The sequence below is a fragment of the Astatotilapia calliptera genome, chromosome 9 (genome assembly GCF_964374335.1).
Source record: "Astatotilapia calliptera chromosome 9, fAstCal68.1, whole genome shotgun sequence".
NCBI lineage: Eukaryota > Metazoa > Chordata > Actinopteri > Cichliformes > Cichlidae > Astatotilapia > Astatotilapia calliptera.
In genome coordinates, this window is record NC_137430.1 from 35,784,580 (window position 1) to 35,802,218 (window position 17,639).

Sequence of the window (17,639 nt, forward strand, 5' to 3'; positions counted from 1 at the left end):
ACAAGTGAGTCTTCAACTTAGCTTTAAAAACCCCCACAGAGCATGCCTGCCTTGCACCATCTGTAAACCTCTAAAACTTTTCTTTGGTAGCCTAGAAAGGAGAGCGTTACAATAATCGATACGTGCTGACATTTATTTGTTTATATTTTATTTCTTATTGTCTTTAGTGGTAACAGCTCATTGCCATGGTTAAAGTTTGAAAGGCTGCAGTGACTTGACCAATCCACCAGGTGGAGACAAACTTGGTGGAGCACTTGAGAAATGATGTCTGTTCCAAAGAACAAACGCAAACAAAATATTTTAATAATCACAATAAATATGAGGGGAATAATGCCCACAGTTTTAAAAAAAAAAAAAAAAAAAAAAAAAGAAGCGCTCCTTGAGCCTGCACAGGTGGTGAAACGCTGAGTGTACCGGTCCCTGTGCAGCAGCGCCCCTGCTGCTTAAACAGTTTATGGTCTGTATCACACGCATGCAGCTCAGAGTAATCAGCCAGAGATTCAGAGCTTTCTGCAGTTTGGTGTTTAAAACAGCTGCAGTTGGTTGTGGACAAAAACCTTTATTTATGATTCAGATTACACTGACTGCATGTGAGCCACATGTTAATGTCGCTGCATGGCTGAAGAAATAAAAGGAGTTCAGGTGTTTGTACGAGGAGCTGCTGAAAAAACTGCAGTCACGTTATCTCCCAAAGCTTCATTTATTTCAGTAAGGTTACAAAGGAAACGCATCGCATGTTGAAATATCTCAGATTTGTCTTTCCGAGTTTTATTCCTGCACCCGTTTCCTCCCAAACATCAGTTTCGACCTTTTATCTGGACTGGAGTCTGTTCTGGTCCAACAGAGTCCTGCCTGAAACCAGTTTGTTTTTGTGTCTGTGCCACTAGTCGTCAGGCAACAAACTGACACAAGAGGAAAAACAGCAAAGATCCCCCAAAGGAAAGGAGATGGGGAGATGCCTAATGAGGCACCGTTAGAGACCTTAGAGGGGAGGCAGGTGGGAGAGAGCTGCTCAGGTGTGTCACTACTCAGAGAAGAGCACACCCGAGCAGCAGCAATCTGCTCCGTCTGCCTGAACTGGACTGAAACTGGACCTGGGCCAACAACTCTGTATTCTTCTTCTTCGTGGACTTTGATGGCCGGACTGATCCTGAGCTGCTGAGACATCACGGGTCGGTACCTTTCAGACTTTTAAACTGGATCAGTGCTAGGGTCCTGTACCCAGCTCATTTACAGTTTAGAATGTAGTTTATCTCAGAGCAATCAGTTTATTATAAGAGTGAAAACTGTTTATTTACATTTTTAAGATTTCGTTTTCCATTCAAACCCATTTCCATTTTTCCTCTATGGTTTGTTTTTGTTATTGCTTGTTATAAATCTACGTGAGTGTGACAGAGAGACCTGTCAGGCATGAACCAGGCTGTGAAGACCAGAAAGTATTTGTGAAGAAGGGTAAAAGCACAAATACACAAATCCTTTGCTGTCTGTGATCCACCATGTAGGATGTTTCCAGGAGGAAAAAGCAAATCCAGTGTAGGAAACGTTGTTTGGCTCCGTGTCCCCACACGACTGCAAGGATTTTAAATCTGGTTTGTGTTAAACAACTTCTACAATTTAAACTCAGCATTTCAATTAAAAAATAAACTACCTGTAGCATTTAAAGTAAAAGTACTCGGAACAATTATACACATTCTTCAAATGCTCTTCACAGTAACACTTTCATCTACTGATATCAGATTTCTATTTTAAAAAAACTCCAATACTGAAAACCAAGATCTATGCTACGCTAGATCTTGGTTTTCAGTATTGGAGATCTGCTTTTTTAGTACAAGTGTACTTAAGTAAAGCACTTGAGCAGCGGCAAAATACATGCAGACCCATACACACCAAAAACATTCCTTTTAGGAATGAAGCTAGCTAGCTAACACTGAAGAAACTGCTTGAGCTTCCTACACTACGAGTTTCATTAGTCTGTCTATCCCAGGCTTCACGTTTTAATGGAGCCATCCAACCGTCTTACTGCTCGGCATCAGCTGGGGGGCGTGCTCCTGGACCAAATCATGAAATGAGGTGGGGTGAGGCGGGGCCAGAAGCTAACTGGATTTATTCCTCCTTGCCAAAAAGAAAACAAAACTAATGTTGGTAAACAAATGTTATTTCTGTCAACGATCCTTAAAGTGGACTTTTCTCCCCCTTATGCCGTCCCTGCTACGATGTGCCAAGCTGTCAGCCAACAGTCAAAAACATGAATGAAAAAGCAGCCAAAGAAGAAGTTTAAAGGAGCTTCCTCAAAGCCTGAACAACAACTGCTCAAGACCACTTTAAAAGTCACCAGGAAGTTGAGCTATAAAAACAACCTGAGGGATGGCTCAAGAATTTACACACATTAAAAAAAAAACAAAGATGCGCTGTGTGGTGGGTCTTTGTCCGGTTCTTACTGGTTTCTATGGTTCCAGTTGAGATGGGCTGTCTGGGCGGCAAAACAGATGAAGAACGACTGGATGAAAAGGCAAAGAGAGAAGCAAATAAGAAGATTGAGAAGCAGCTGCAGAGGGAACGACAGACGTACAAAGCTACACACAGACTCTTACTGCTTGGTGAGATGCCGCCGTCTCTTTCAATCTATTTTTGTTTGAGCAATTTCAGAATTAACTTTAAAAAGTAGTTCCAAATATGGGGCACAATAAGGCTATGTTAGGCTTTCTGTCACAGTAGCACCGTCATGTCACCAGATTTTGGGTCCTCTGACAAAGCTTATATAATATTTTGAACTTTAGCCAAACATTTAGTTACCCAACAATAAATTATGACAATACTTGACATCTCTAATCAGACTTTAGCTCTTGAGCTCGTCACCCATGAAAGCTATGAGACTCCATGTGTTTACACCAGTAGGTGATATAAGAAGAAAAAAGCAGCCACTCATTTTATCCACTAAAACCTGGCTCAGCTTTCTGAATATTATGTGTGAGGAAGACCATGTTGACTGTAAGGATCGCATCTGTCCATCCATCTCTCTGTAACTGTAGGTGCAGGAGAATCGGGTAAAAGCACCATTGTCAAACAGATGAGGATTCTTCATGTGGACGGCTTTAATGCTGAGTGAGTTTATTAAAGCCATTAGCACATACACATTCGTACACGCATGCATACATCACAGTGTACATAACCAGTAGGTGTTGGCTCATGGAAACCTACGTCATGAAGCTTCTGGCTCAGTCTTTGTGCTGATGTTAATCCCAGGCTAGGTTGAAACTCTGCTGTTATTGAGTGAGCAGTGCGTCTGGGACTTAGGCACTCTGCCCCTCATGTGCAGTAGACACTGCACCCTTTTCTATCTGAGAATCAGAAGTTGGACTTCTCATTCCCACTGCTTTACCAATGCACCCGGTGCTAAAAGAATCACATAATCCACAAAGTGCAGAGAGATCAAAGCAGATCCCTCCATCACTTGGATACGCCATGAAGTTCTATGAACAGACTGACAAAAGGCGAGTCTGGCAGAGCCCACCAAGAATGAATAGGATGCAGAACACAGCTAGTAAGGTAAACATACAGTGGGGCAAAAAAGTATTTAGTCAGCCACTGATTGTGCAAGTTCCCCCACTTAAAATGATGACAGAGGTCAGTAATTTGCACCAGAGGTACACTTCAACTGTGAGAGACAGAATGTGAAAAAAAATCCATGAATCCACATGGTAGGATTTGTAAAGAATTTATTTGTAAATCAGGGTGGAAAATAAGTATTTGGTCAATAACAAAAATACAACTCAATACTTTGTAACATAACCTTTGTTGGCAATAACAGAGGTCAAACGTTTACTATAGGTCTTTACCAGGTTTGCACACACAGTAGCTGGTATTTTGGCCCATTCCTCCATGCAGATCTTCTCGAGAGCAGTGATGTTTTGGGGCTGTCGCCGAGCAACACGGACTTTCAACTCCCGCCACAGATTTTCTATGGGGTTGAGGTCTGGAGACTGGCTAGGCCACTCCAGGACTTTCAAATGATTCTTACGGAGCCACTCCTTTGTTGCCCGGGCGGTGTGTTTTGGATCATTGTCATGTTGGAAGACCCAGCCTCGTTTCATCTTCAAAGTTCTCACTGATGGAAGGAGGTTTTGGCTCAAAATCTCACGATACATGGCCCCATTCATTCTGTCCTTAACACGGATCAGTCGTCCTGTCCCCTTGGCAGAAAAACAGCCCCATAGCATGATGTTTCCACCCCCATGCTTCACAGTAGGTATGGTGTTCTTGGGATGCAACTCAGTATTCTTCTTCCTCCAAACACGACGAGTTGAGTTTATACCAAAAAGTTCTACTTTGGTTTCATCTGACCACATGACATTCTCCCAATCCTCTGCTGTATCATCCATGTGCTCTCTGGCAAACTTCAGACGGGCCTGGACATGCACTGGCTTCAGCAGCGGAACACGTCTGGCACTGCGGGATTTGATTCCCTGCCATTGTAGTGTGTTACTGATGGTGACCTTTGTTACTTTGGTCCCAGCTCTCTGCAGGTCATTCACCAGGTCCCCCCGTGTGGTTCTGGGATCTTTGCTCACCGTTCTCATGATCATTTTGACCCCACGGGATGAGATCTTGCGTGGAGCCCCAGATCGAGGGAGATTATCAGTGGTCTTGTATGTCTTCCATTTTCTGATGATTGCTCCCACAGTTGATGTTTTCACACCAAGCTGCTTGCCTATTGTAGATTCACTCTTCCCAGTCTGGTGCAGGTCTACAATACTTTTCCTGGTGTCCTTCGAAAGCTCTTTGGTCTTGGCCATGGCGGAGTTTGGAGTCTGACTGTTTGAGACTGTGGACAGGTGTCTTTTATACAGATGATGAGTTCAAACAGGTGCCATTCATACAGGTAACGAGTGGGGGACAGAAAAGCTTCTTACAGAAGACGTCACAGGTCTGTGAGAGCCAGAGATTTTCCTTGTTTGAGGTGACCAAATACTTATTTTCCACCCTGATTTACGAATAAATTCTTTACAAATCCTACCATGTGAATTCATGGATTTTTTTTTTTTCACATTCTGTCTCTCACAGTTGAAGTGTACCTCTGGTGCAAATTACTGACCTCTGTCATCATTTTAAGTGGGGGAACTTGCACAATCGGTGGCTGACTAAATACTTTTTTGCCCCACTGTATATGGTACAGGGACTGGATAGTTAACCCTACACTACTGATGCACCCTCAGCAGGACACAGGACACCCTGTTTCCACACCACAAAGCACATGAAGGTTGGCTGTGAAAACTTTCATGCATCCTTAAATATAGTTATGCTTCTGCTAAACCAACACATCTAAAAGAAAAGTTTGAAACTGCACAAAGCCGATCCACTTGCTTTAAAGCATCAGCTGACTGCAGTGCGGTTGGTTAAATACATAACCCTGGCCAATAGGCATGATGTATAGGTCTTAGACAGAACCATGGTTTTCTCCAAACATGCGCATTATAAAAAAACAAATATCTTGACTTTGGTATTGTATAAAAGTGTAAGTGTTCTGGTTTAATACGATGCAGCTTTGCAAACTGTCCATACCTGTTCAGTCTTTGGGGTGAATTTGCTGGGATGTCCATTCCTAGGAAAATTGTCAGTAAGTAAAATGTTATTTATATAGCACGTTTCTAGATAGAAAGATCACAAAGTGCTTCACAAAGTATAAAACAAAAACTGTCAGCTGTCTTCCGCTTGTGAAAAATCCTTAAAAATGTTTATGAATGGCCTCGGTAGATGCTGGAGTCACTATATTTAATCCCTCATTAATGTCAAAGTGTTTATTATTATAATAAGTGTTTTTTGGATCAATATTTCTAATAATGACATCATCACAGGTGGAGACGCCCAGATGTGTCTCTGTTTGTGACTTGAATTGGAATAAAGTTTTATCTTGTGGAGTGTAGCTTGAATGACAAGACGTTGGGTGTAGATGGAGACTGAGGACTAAACAAACTGCAGCTGAACATGTTCAGACTCTTGAGGCATCAGGATGTTTTACCTGAGCCAGTTTTCATGTTGGTCTTTCAGGGAGAAGCAGCAAAAGGTTCAGGACATCAGGAAGAACGTGAAGGACGCCATCGTGGTGAGTGACATGATGGCGAACACAGAACCTCAGTAATTGGTTCAAACATTTGAAAAACAATTTCCAGTTGGAGGTTAATCACAGGTGGTGACGGACAGCTGGAGCAAGTGTGCGTGTGTGTGTGTGTGTGTGTGTGTGTGTGTTTGTTTTAGACAATTGTGTCAGCTATGACTATTCTGGCTCCGCCCATTCCCCTGGGTAACCCTGGTAACCAGTTCAGAGCGGACTACATCAAGAGCATCGGTCCTCTGTCTGACTTTGAATACACCGAGGTAACTAACACACACACACACACACACACACACACACACACACACACACACACACACACACACACACACACACACACACACAGGTGAGGCTGCTTACCTGTAAAGCTGGCGCAGCGAGCATAAGCAGGCGAGTTTCTTTCAGTCCTGCAGGAAATCAGACACGTCACATGACGGTCGGAGGTCGTGTGGCGTGTGAACGTTTGACTGGCTGGAAGAAAGAAGTTGTTAAAGGTGTTTCTGTTTTAAAGGTTGACGCTGGTGGATTTGAAGTGGGTGACATCACTGGGGTGTGATTGTTGTGTGAATTGTCAAAAGGATTTTCTTCACCACTCTGTGTAAAGATCAGTTTGTGTTTAAGTTTCCAGCCATCACAGAAATATAAATAATCACTGAAAGCGATGAAGTTAATCCAACATCTCCGTATTGTCACCTCGTGACCAATGGTCAGGACTTCCTGCAGGACAGGTGAGACCAAGGTGTGACACATACAGGCAGCTCGGCTGAAGCTGTCTGCAGTCGTCAGCAGCTAAGAGAAGACTTACCTGATTACAGGTGAGCTGCACCTTTAAAGCAGCACCAGGAGACCTGCTTTAAATCTTGTTTGTTTTAATGATGTTAATGACATGATGTAACGGCTTCACCTCAGCCGCACACACACCTGCCTCAGGGAATCACCTGAGGCCTCATTATCCAAACAGTGGAGTCTCTGAAGACTCAGACTCAAAACAAATGTCTTCCTGCGTTGCTTCACTCTCACACGCTTCACGGCGCAGTCACTGCTGTCCAGTCAGCCGACATCGCCCTGCCAACGTGTCAGCCGCCCTAAAAATATTAAACTGTGGAAATCACAGCTCCTCCTCAGTAGATTAGGTGTGGACGCTACTGTAATAACCAGCAACATGAGCTCTGTTCATCCAGCCTTCAGTCAGCACCACATGATTTATAAATGATAAAATCAACTACCTGTGAGTTCATGTTTAACAACATCTGCCCACTGACATACCAGTGTGGCCGGAGGGTTACAGAGCTGTGACATTCTACTGCGTAGACAGGAAGCCTGGGTTTGAACGGCAAACACGTGAAAATGAATGAAATAAACTACCTTTGTGTCCCGAACTGGATCAAGGTTTCAGTGTGACGGGATCACTTTAGTGCTGCAGCAGTGAGTTCATGTTAAACCAGGAAAGACTGTCCACTTTACTGTCTGTAGCAGGAAGTGCTGCACTGAAACAGCTGTTAGCTGTGAGGTTGGTGTTTGTGTACGAGGAGTGTGGAGGTGGAGAGCCTGTTTGAGTCCCCAGACCGACGGCTGGAGTCCGACACTCCAGTTTTTCCCTGCAACACCGGGTGTATCGAGCCAATCAGCTGGGCAAAGCAGATGATCAGCTATCAGTGCTACTTTATGCTATAAATGAGTCTCTTAGCCAACACAACCAAACAGTTTACAGCATCACAGGTTATCACACAGCACAAAATATTTCCTACTGAAACACAATCATGCTAACATCCATCAGCATGTCCACAGGGAAAAAAATCTCCATGTTACGGTCTCATCACATTTGACTTTGCTTTTCCTCACTTCTGATATGAAGTCGTCCAGTCAGTCAGATGATGTAAGGGAAAACACATCTCCAAAAAGTGTGCCGTCTCTTCCTCGTTGTCTACGCCCTTTTCCCCCTGCAGATATGCTGATGGATTCACAATCATGCTTCGACAGGAAACGTCAAAGCTAAACTTTTGATCTTTCAGGAGTTCTTTGAGCATGCTCAGAAGCTGTGGGAGGACGACGGTGTGAAGGCGTGCTTTGAGCGTGCCAATGAATATCAGCTGATTGACTGCGCTCAGTAGTAAGACACTCACATTCACATGTTCCAGTCTTTGTGAGGGCCTTCATTACACCCAGGGCACTGGCACACCTCAGCACAGATACCGCTTCTGACCCTCACTCATGTTACAACTTGGTTCAAAAGCATAAATGTGGAGACTGAGACCAGAGCTTGAAGAAGCATGGGTTTGACTTTAAATTACAAAAGAAGTTAGCTGTATCATTTGGTAACCCAAAGATTCTCAGGCATCCCATTGGCAGGTGTAGTCAGTTCACAATCAAACATAGGCCCCACCTGAATGCTACTGCACTGTCACTGCAAAGAGAACTGTGTCCTCATAAAGATATACAAACCATCACACACTCTGCAATCTCAGTGGACCAATCACAACACTCCTGTACAGCTTCTCATCATTATCTCATCCTGTGTTTCAGCTTCCTGAATCGGCTGGAATCAGTTCGGAGGCCCGATTACTCACCCACCGACCAGGTAACGAACCAGCCAATCAAACAGCAGCACCCAGCATGACTCACCTATTGCTGACTCGCTGTTCTCCTCCTGCAGGACCTGCTGCGCTGCAGAGTTCTGACTTCAGGGATTTTTGAAACCAGTTTTCAGGTGGACAAAGTCAACTTCCAGTAAGTGGAACGACCAGCAGAACAGTTTCACGGACAGGAAATTAGAATCGGAATCAGAAAGGGTTTTACTAGGGGACTAGTAAAAGCGCTATACAAATACAGGCCATTTACCAGGCCAATGTTGAGCAGGTTTACAACATTAGGAAATTGCTGTGGTACTTAGTGCAAACATACTGTCAGACAACGCTGAAATAAACAAAAATAAAAATAAGTGCTAAGTAGATAGATTTATATACATGAGTGCAGGTGGTGATCAGTGCAAACATGGAATGATGCAGTGAACACAGCATAGGGTCATATGTTAGTGGTGCCAACAGTCATGTGGTTATTGTTCATGAGTCCAACAGCAGAGGGGAAGAAACTGTTCTCATGGCGAGAGGTTCTGGTGCGAATGGACCGGAGCCTCCTGCCTGAGGGGAGCAGGTCAAACAGACTGTGTCCAGGGTGAGAACGGTCAGCTGTGAGCTGAGCTGTACGCCCCAGTGTCCTGGAGGCGTACAGGTCCTGCAGAGATGGGAGTCTGCAGCCAATCACCTTCTCAGCAGAGCGCACAACACGCTGCAGTCTCTGTTTGTCCCTGATAGTGGCTCCAGCGTACCACACGGTGATGGAGGAGGTGAGGATGGACTCGATGATTGCAGTGTAGAATTGCGTCATCGTCCGTGTTGGCAGGTTGAATTTCTTCAGCTGCCTCAGGAAGTACATCTCTGCTGGGCTTTCTTTATGACGGAGGTGATGGTGGGCTCCCACTTCAGGTCCTGGGTGATGGTGGTACCCAGGAAGTGGAATGAGTCCACAGTGGTGATGGGGGTGTCAGTCAGGATGATTGGGGGGGGGGGCTGTGTGCTTCCTGAAGTCCACAATAATCTCCACTGTCTTCTGGGCGTTCAGCACCAGGTTGTTGTGGCTGCACCAGGGCACCAGACGTTCAACCTCCCTCCTGTAGGCAGACTCATCCCCGTCCGAGATGAGTCCAATAACGGTGGTGTCATCTGCAAACTTGATTAGCTTGACAGACTGGTGGGTGGAGGTGCAGCAGTTGGTGTACAGGGAGAAGAGCAGAGGAGAAAGAACACAGCCCTGAGGGGAGCCGGTGCTGATGGTCCGGGAGTCCGAGACATTCTTTCCCAGCCTCACATGCTGCTTCCTGTCCGTCAGGAAGTCAGTGATCCACCGGCAGATGGGATCAGGCACATTCATCTGGGAAAGCTTGCCTTGGAGATGGTCTGGAAGGATGGTGTTGAAGGCAGAGCTGAAGTCCACAAACAGGATCCTGGCGTAGGTTCCTGGGGAGTCCAGATGCTGCAGGATGAAGTGTAGGGCCATGTTGATGGCGTCATCTACAGACCTGTTGGCTCTGTATGCAAACTGCAGGGGGTCCAGGAGGGGGGCCGTAGGGTCTTGAGGTAGGAGAGAACCAGGCGCTCAAATGACTTCATGACCACAGATGTCAGAGCCACAGGTCTGTAGTCATTTAGTCCAGTGATCCTAGGTTTCTTGGGGACAGGGATTATGGTAGAGGACTTGAAGCAGGCAGACACATGACATGCCTGCAGTGACGAGTTGAAAATGCCAGAAAACACTGAGGCCAGCTCGTTTGCACAGTGTCTGAGGGTGGCAGGAGACACACCGTCTGGGCCAGGAGCTTTCCGAGCATTCAGACTCTTAAACTGCTTCCTCACATCTGTTTGAATATGAAGAGTTGTGGTGGGAGGAGGTGGTGTGAAATCCTCTTTTTTGTGGGGTGAGGAGGGGGGTGTTGTAGGTGAAGTGTTTGAAGGTGGTGATGGCTCTATGGAGGGGGGAGAGGTGGGGGAATTAGTGTCCAAAGTGTCTCTATTGTTGGGGCCGTTGGAGGTGTGAAGGCTGCCTGATAGCTCGTCAAAACGGCAGTAAAAGTCGTTAAGGGTGTTGGCCAAGAGCAAGTCATCGGTGGATGGGGGGTTTTAGGCTTGTAGTTGGTGATATTCCTAAAACCTTTCCACACAGAGGCCGAGTCATTCTCTGAGATCTGCTGCTGCATCTTCTCAGAGTGCTGATGTTTAGCAATGTCCACTTCTTTAGTGAACCTGTACTTGGCCTCTCTGTAGCAGTCCCTGTCTCCGCTTCTGAACGCCTTTCTCTTTTCCAGCTACAGCTTTTTGAGTGTAGGAGTAAACCAGGGTTTGTCATTGTTATAACTCACCCTGGTGCGTGATGGCACAATGCTGACCTCACAGAAGTGGATATAGGAGGTGACAGTGTCCGTAAACTCGTCCAAGCTGTTAGAAGCAGCCTTCATTGTGTCCCAGTCTGTAGACTCCAAACACGTGCGAAGCTCCTCCACAGCCTCGTTGCTCCAGTTTTTTTTTGTTTTTTTTTTTTAGCCCTCACGACAGGTTTGGAGAGCTTCAGCCTCTGTCTGTACGCGGGGATTAGGTGGATCATGACGTGGTCAGAAAGTCCGAGTGAACCACGCGATAGACCCCGCTGATCGTGCTGTAACAGTGGTCCAAGGTCCTCTCCTCTCTGGTCGGGCATTTAATATACTGCTTGTATTTGGGAAGCTCTTGGCTCAGATTGGCTTTGTTTGCTTTGTTACTTACTTAATTACTTCTTGTTCCTAAAGAAAACCATAAGCCCCATCAGAGAACCTGATTGTAGATCACTGATGAATAACCACAATGCACTGCTGACAAGTGTTGGGGAGTAATGGAATAGATGTACCGGTGTTACGTATTAAAATGCAAAATATGAGTAACTGTATTCCATTACAGTTACCCTTTAAAAGGTGGTAATCAGAATACAGTTACTTTGTTGAAAGAAATGGATTACACAGCGGTATTTCCCTGTGTCATATATTAGGCTATGGCCTCTCTATTTTTGGTAATTCCACACACAGTGGAAACCCAAACAAAACACGCATTAAGAGGCTCTAATGCCCGTGTCTCAATCTCGCGGCCCATGTCACCTCTACTTGCGGCCCAGATAATGATGTGAAGAAATATTTTTCAATTCAATTTTATTTATATAGCGCCAAATCACAACAGTCGCCTCAAGGCGCTTTATATTGTAAGGTAGAGCCTAAAATAATACAGAGAAAATACAGAGAAAAAACCCAACAATCATATGACCCCCTATGAGCAAGCACTTTGGCGACAGTGGGAAGGAAAAACTCCCTTTTAACAGGAAGAAACCTCCGGCAGAACCGGGATCAGGGAGGGGTGGGGCCATCTGCTGTGATTAGTTGGGGTGAGAGAAGGAAAACAGGATGAAGACAATCTGTGGAAGAGAGACAGAGATTAATAACAAGTATGATTCAGTGCAGAGAGGTCTATTAATACAGTGGGGCAAAAAAGTATTTAGTCAGCCACCGATTGTGCAAGTTCCCCCACTTAAAATGATGACAGAGGTCAGTAATTTGCACCAGAGGTACACTTCAACTGTGAGAGACAGAATGTGAAAAAAAAAATCCATGAATTCACATGGTAGGATTTGTAAAGAATTTATTCGTAAATTAGGGTGGAAAATAAGTATTTGGTCACCTCAAACAAGGAAAATCTCTGGCTCTCACAGACCTGTAACGTCTTCTGTAAGAAGCTTTTCTGTCCCCCACTCGTTACCTGTATGAATGGCACCTGTTTGAACTCATCATCTGTATAAAAGACACCTGTCCACAGCCTCAAACAGTCAGACTCCAAACTCCGCCATGGCCAAGACCAAAGAGCTTTCGAAGGACACCAGGAAAAGTATTGTAGACCTGCACCAGACTGGGAAGAGTGAATCTACAATAGGCAAGCAGCTTGGTGTGAAAAAATCAACTGTGGGAGCAATCATCAGAAAATGGAAGACATACAAGACCACTGATAATCTCCCTCGATCTGGGGCTCCACGCAAGATCTCATCCCGTGGGGTCAAAATGATCATGAGAACGGTGAGCAAAGATCCCAGAACCACACGGGGGGACCTGGTGAATGACCTGCAGAGAGCTGGGACCAAAGTAACAAAGGTCACCATCAGTAACACACTACAACGGCAGGGAATCAAATCCCGCACTGTCAGACGTGTTCCGCTGCTGAAGCCAGTGCATGTCCAGGCCCGTCTGAAGTTTGCCAGAGAGCACATGGATGATACAGCAGAGGATTGGGAGAATGTCATGTGGTCAGATGAAACTAAAGTAGAACTTTTTGGTATAAACTCAACTCGTCGTGTTTGGAGGAAGAAGAATACTGAGTTGCATCCCAAGAACACCATACCTACTGTGAAGCATGGGGGTGGAAACATCATGCTATGGGGCTGTTTTTCTGCCAAGGGGACAGGACGACTGATCCGTGTTAAGGACAGAATGAATGGGGCCATGTATCGTGAGATTTTGAGCCAAAACCTCCTTCCATCAGTGAGAACTTTGAAGATGAAACGAGGCTGGGTCTTCCAACATGACAATGATCCAAAACACACCGCCCGGGCAACAAAGGAGTGGCTCCGTAAGAATCATTTGAAAGTCCTGGAGTGGCCTAGCCAGTCTCCAGACCTCAACCCCATAGAAAATCTGTGGCGGGAGTTGAAAGTCCGTGTTGCTCGGCGACAGCCCCAAAACATCACTGCTCTCGAGAAGATCTGCATGGAGGAATGGGCCAAAATACCAGCTACTGTGTGTGCAAACCTGGTAAAGACCTATAGTAAACGTTTGACCTCTGTTATTGCCAACAAAGGTTATGTTACAAAGTATTGAGTTGTATTTTTGTTATTGACCAAATACTTATTTTCCACCCTGATTTACGAATAAATTCTTTACAAATCCTACCATGTGGATTCATGGATTTTTTTTTTCACATTCTGTCTCTCACAGTTGAAGTGTACCTCTGGTGCAAATTACTGACCTCTGTCATCATTTTAGGTGGGGGAACTTGCACAATCGGTGGCTGACTAAATACTTTTTTGCCCCACTGTATGTGTACTTGCGGTTCAGTCACAGGTACTTTTACTGTGAAGAGTATTTATGTAAACAGAAATGTGCTGACGAAACATGAAGAAGCGAACTTTGTCCCCTGACTCTGTCCTGAAGGCAGAGTGTTTCACCTCTACTGTCCACAGTTTCTGTCACCCACTGACCTTGTTTTGTTATAAACACCTGAATAAAGTTTGAAACGGAGCCAGAGGAAGTGACAGGAAGGAAATGGTCACATGACTCAGAATCTCACCTGAGATCTCTGAGGCTGTGTCCCAATTCAGGGTCTGCACGCTTGAAGTACGCATTTTGAGTGCGATTACGTCACCGCCACCGTCCCAATTCGAAGTGTACTTCAAATGCATACTCCAAATGCGCCGGCGTGGTCCAGTGCATGCCATATATCCCACAATTCATAGCGCAGCGGTGGGTGTGGATAATTTTGCCGCAAAATACGGCAGAAGGGAGGAAAGTTTAACATAACTAATTGTCTGTCCTGAATCATTCTTCAAACAGGTGCCATTCATACAGGTAACGAGTGGGGGACAGAAAAGCTTCTTACAGAAGACGTTACAGGTCTGTGAGAGCCAGAGATTTTCCTTGTTTGAGGTGACCAAATACTTATTTTCCACCCTAATTTACGAATAAATTCTTTACAAATCCTACCATGTGGATTCATGGATTTTTTTTTTTCACATTCTGTCTCTCACAGTTGAAGTGTACCTCTGGTGCAAATTACTGACCTCTGTCATCATTTTAAGTGGGGGAACTTGCACAATCGGTGGCTGACTAAATACTTTTTTGCCCCACTGTACATAGTGAGTGAGAAAGGTGACTGGAAAGGAAACACCCAATGCATCATGGGAAGCCCCGGCAGCCTACGTCTATTGCAGCATAACTAAGGGAGGATTCAGGGTCACCTGGTCCAGCCCTAACTATATGCTTTAGCAAAAAGGAAAGTTTTAAGCCTAATCTTAAAAATTTTAAAAATCATTATTCAAAAAAAAAATTTTAATGAGGGGAAATAGGCAGAGCTTTCCAGGCTCTGCTCGACTACTCATCACCTTGACAATAATCGACTGGTAAGACTCGACTGTACACTGTGTTCGTGTTTTCCTCCCAAACAATAAGTTCAGTTGGAGCAGCCTTTCAATGCCTCTCTGTGTCTCTCGCAAAGTCGACCCAGACAACAAAGTAAAGCTAGTTTTCAGCTACAAGCCCAACACGAACCCGACGTATTAGCCAGAGGTCCCTTTACTATGGTTCGGAGCCGCGGACCTGTTTTATATACGTGCCAAACAGTTTTCTATACGAGATTGCTGCAAAAAGTGCAGCCTTACCTAATGTCCACCTACTGTTACTCATTTATATTAAGATTTAAACATCTAGCTGGTGTTGGTATGGAGAGTAACCTTCAGTAATAGTAATAAATCACACAGCAATTGGACATTCATGTACTATTCAAAACACGTTACTCTCATTGAGTAACGTAACAGAATAAATTACAAACTACATTTTGGGGCATGTAGTCGGTAGTGGAATACATTTTTAAAGTAACCTTCCCATCACTGATGCTGACAGACAGCTCTAACCGTGTTTGTGTGTGTCAGTATGTTTGATGTAGGAGGACAGCGGGACGAACGCAGGAAGTGGATTCAGTGCTTCAACGGTGAGGAAAAAACAGATTCTTTATCGATCGAGCCTGAAAGCAGCAGGGAGTTTGATGTGTGTGTGCACTTGCGTCCAGATGTGACCGCCATCATCTTCGTGGCAGCGAGCAGCAGCTACAACATGGTGATCCGTGAGGACAACTCCACCAATCGGCTGCGAGAATCTCTGGACCTCTTCAGATCCATCTGGACCAACAGGTTCTCTGACTGACTGAAGTTGCCAATTACACTCTGATTGGCTGCCTTAAACAGGGCAGGGATAGCTCAGTAGGTAGAGTGGTGGCCCCATGATCGGGAGGTCGGGGGTTCGATTCCCCTGAACAGCTACCCTGAGGTACCCCTGAGCAAGGTACCGTCCCTACACACTGCTCCCTGGGCGCCCAATGGCTGCCCACTGCTTCACTGAGTGAATGGGTTAAATGCAGAGAGGGATTTTCCCCACGGGGACCAATAAAGTACACTTTCTTCTTCTTCTTTCTTCTAAACACTTCCTACCAACTGAGTACATGTAGTTGACTGTCCTGTTCTCTGATTGGCCGTAGGTTCCTGAAGACTATTTCAGTGATCCTCTTCCTGAACAAACAGGATGTTCTTGCTGAGAAGATTCTGGCTGGAAAGTCGAAGCTGGAGGATTATTTCCCAGAATATAACAACTACCAGCTTCCTGCTGATGGTAAATATCCAAAGAGTGTGGAAAGTTAATGTCCTTGTCTCAAAGGTTTGCACTGAATTTCAAACTTGCTGCTCCTTCCTCCTGGAATAGGCTGCAGAATGTGCAGGAGACTTAAGGTTTGACTGAGTTTAAGGCCATTTTAAATGAGCTGAATGCAGTTAATTCAGGATGCAAATGGTTTTTCCTGAATATTATTAGCTTTGTTTCTGGCCTTGGAGCGTTGCTTCTGAAGGCTTATTGTGACTGAAGTCTGTACGTGATTTTTCTCCCCCCCCCCCCCCCCCCCCTCTTTGTGTGATTGACTGCTGTATGACTTGTGTGTATATATATGTGTAGCTTACGCCTGTAATGCTGTCATTCTTGGTTGGGACTTTTAATCTTGAGACTTTTTATTTTTTCCTGGTTGAATAAACACAAATTGAAATCTGTCCCACCAACACGTGAGTGCGCCTCGAGCATGTGAACACACCTCTTGACCATGCACACTTGTTTCAGCTGTTCCAGACACTGATGAAGACCCCAAAGTGATGAGGGCCAAGTTCTTCATCAGAGATGAGTTTCTGGTAAAATCGCTTCCCGCCTTGACATCACGCTATCACACGATGGCGTGTTCAGACTAACATGCGACTCCCGTTTCAGAGGATCAGTACAGCGAGTGGTGACGGCAAACATTACTGCTACCCTCACTTCACCTGTGCTGTTGACACCGAGAACATCCGCCGTGTCTTCAACGACTGCCGTGACATCATCCAGCGGATGCACCTGCGGCAGTATGAACTGCTCTGACTGCTGGGCGCCGCCTGGCCCCGGCCACTCTGAAGAAGCCGATAAGTAATGGAAGCAGATAGCCGATCAATGCTCATAGCGTTTGTGATATTTATTAGTGATTATAGATTAGGACAGACTCTTATTAGCTGTGTGTTCCATGTTCTTTATGTCCTGCAGGGCATTGTGGTCAGAATTATTGGCATAGCAGCAATGTGTCATGTGGGAGGAGGTGGAGTCTGGAAATCTATTTTTACATGTTATTTGTGTTATCTTTGCTCTGATTGGCTGATCCATTTGAATAATTAAACACCTTTGTTTACCTGTGAACTTGGGGTCAAAGGTCAGTCTTTATTCAGAAGCTGTTCAAATGTTTTTATTTGTTATTCAGAGAGCTAAGTGTTTACCTGCAGGTTGCCAGGTGTGTCCTGGCTCTGCTACGCCACGGTAACCTATAAACTCAAGATTCATGTCCACAGCAGATAGAATATAACGTGACAGGAAACGACTCTGTCTTCTAATCTGAAGACTCTTTCCAATTAATTTCCAAATTAAAATTCAGGGATCTTTCCCTTTAAAAAAAAACAAAAAAACAAAAAAACCTCTTCACATTTTAAGAGCTTCACGTTGTTGATTTTGAACACTTTCTCAGAAACACAAGCTGTGACGATGTTTTCACTCTTTGAGAAGCAACAGCACACAGAGAAACTGGGGACTTTGAAGTGAGACCAGATTGTTCAGCTTTCTGCTCCTGAACAACTATAACAT

At 44.9% G+C, this 17,639-nt stretch overlaps 1 protein-coding gene across 2 annotated transcripts; it reads left to right on the forward strand.

Moving 5' to 3' along the window:
• Nucleotides 1-521: 521 nt before the first annotated feature.
• gnal (guanine nucleotide binding protein (G protein), alpha activating activity polypeptide, olfactory type) lies at nucleotides 522-17,229 on the forward strand. 2 transcript variants are annotated; one of them, XM_080306923.1, is made up of 13 exons: nucleotides 522-1,172; nucleotides 2,457-2,597; nucleotides 3,030-3,102; nucleotides 6,046-6,100; nucleotides 6,253-6,372; nucleotides 8,122-8,219; nucleotides 8,633-8,687; nucleotides 8,763-8,836; nucleotides 15,374-15,432; nucleotides 15,511-15,631; nucleotides 15,976-16,106; nucleotides 16,602-16,669; nucleotides 16,746-17,229. In XM_080306923.1, the coding sequence occupies exons 2-13, from the start codon at nucleotides 2,462-2,464 to the stop codon at nucleotides 16,890-16,892; spliced, it is 1,137 nt and encodes a 378-aa protein (XP_080163049.1). In that variant the 5' UTR covers nucleotides 522-1,172; nucleotides 2,457-2,461; the 3' UTR covers nucleotides 16,893-17,229. The 2 variants fall into 2 exon arrangements, with proteins under 2 accessions (XP_080163049.1, XP_026036326.1); XM_026180541.2 differs by lacking the exon at nucleotides 522-1,172 and having other exon boundaries at nucleotides 1,985-2,597.
• Nucleotides 17,230-17,639: the final 410 nt, after the last annotated feature.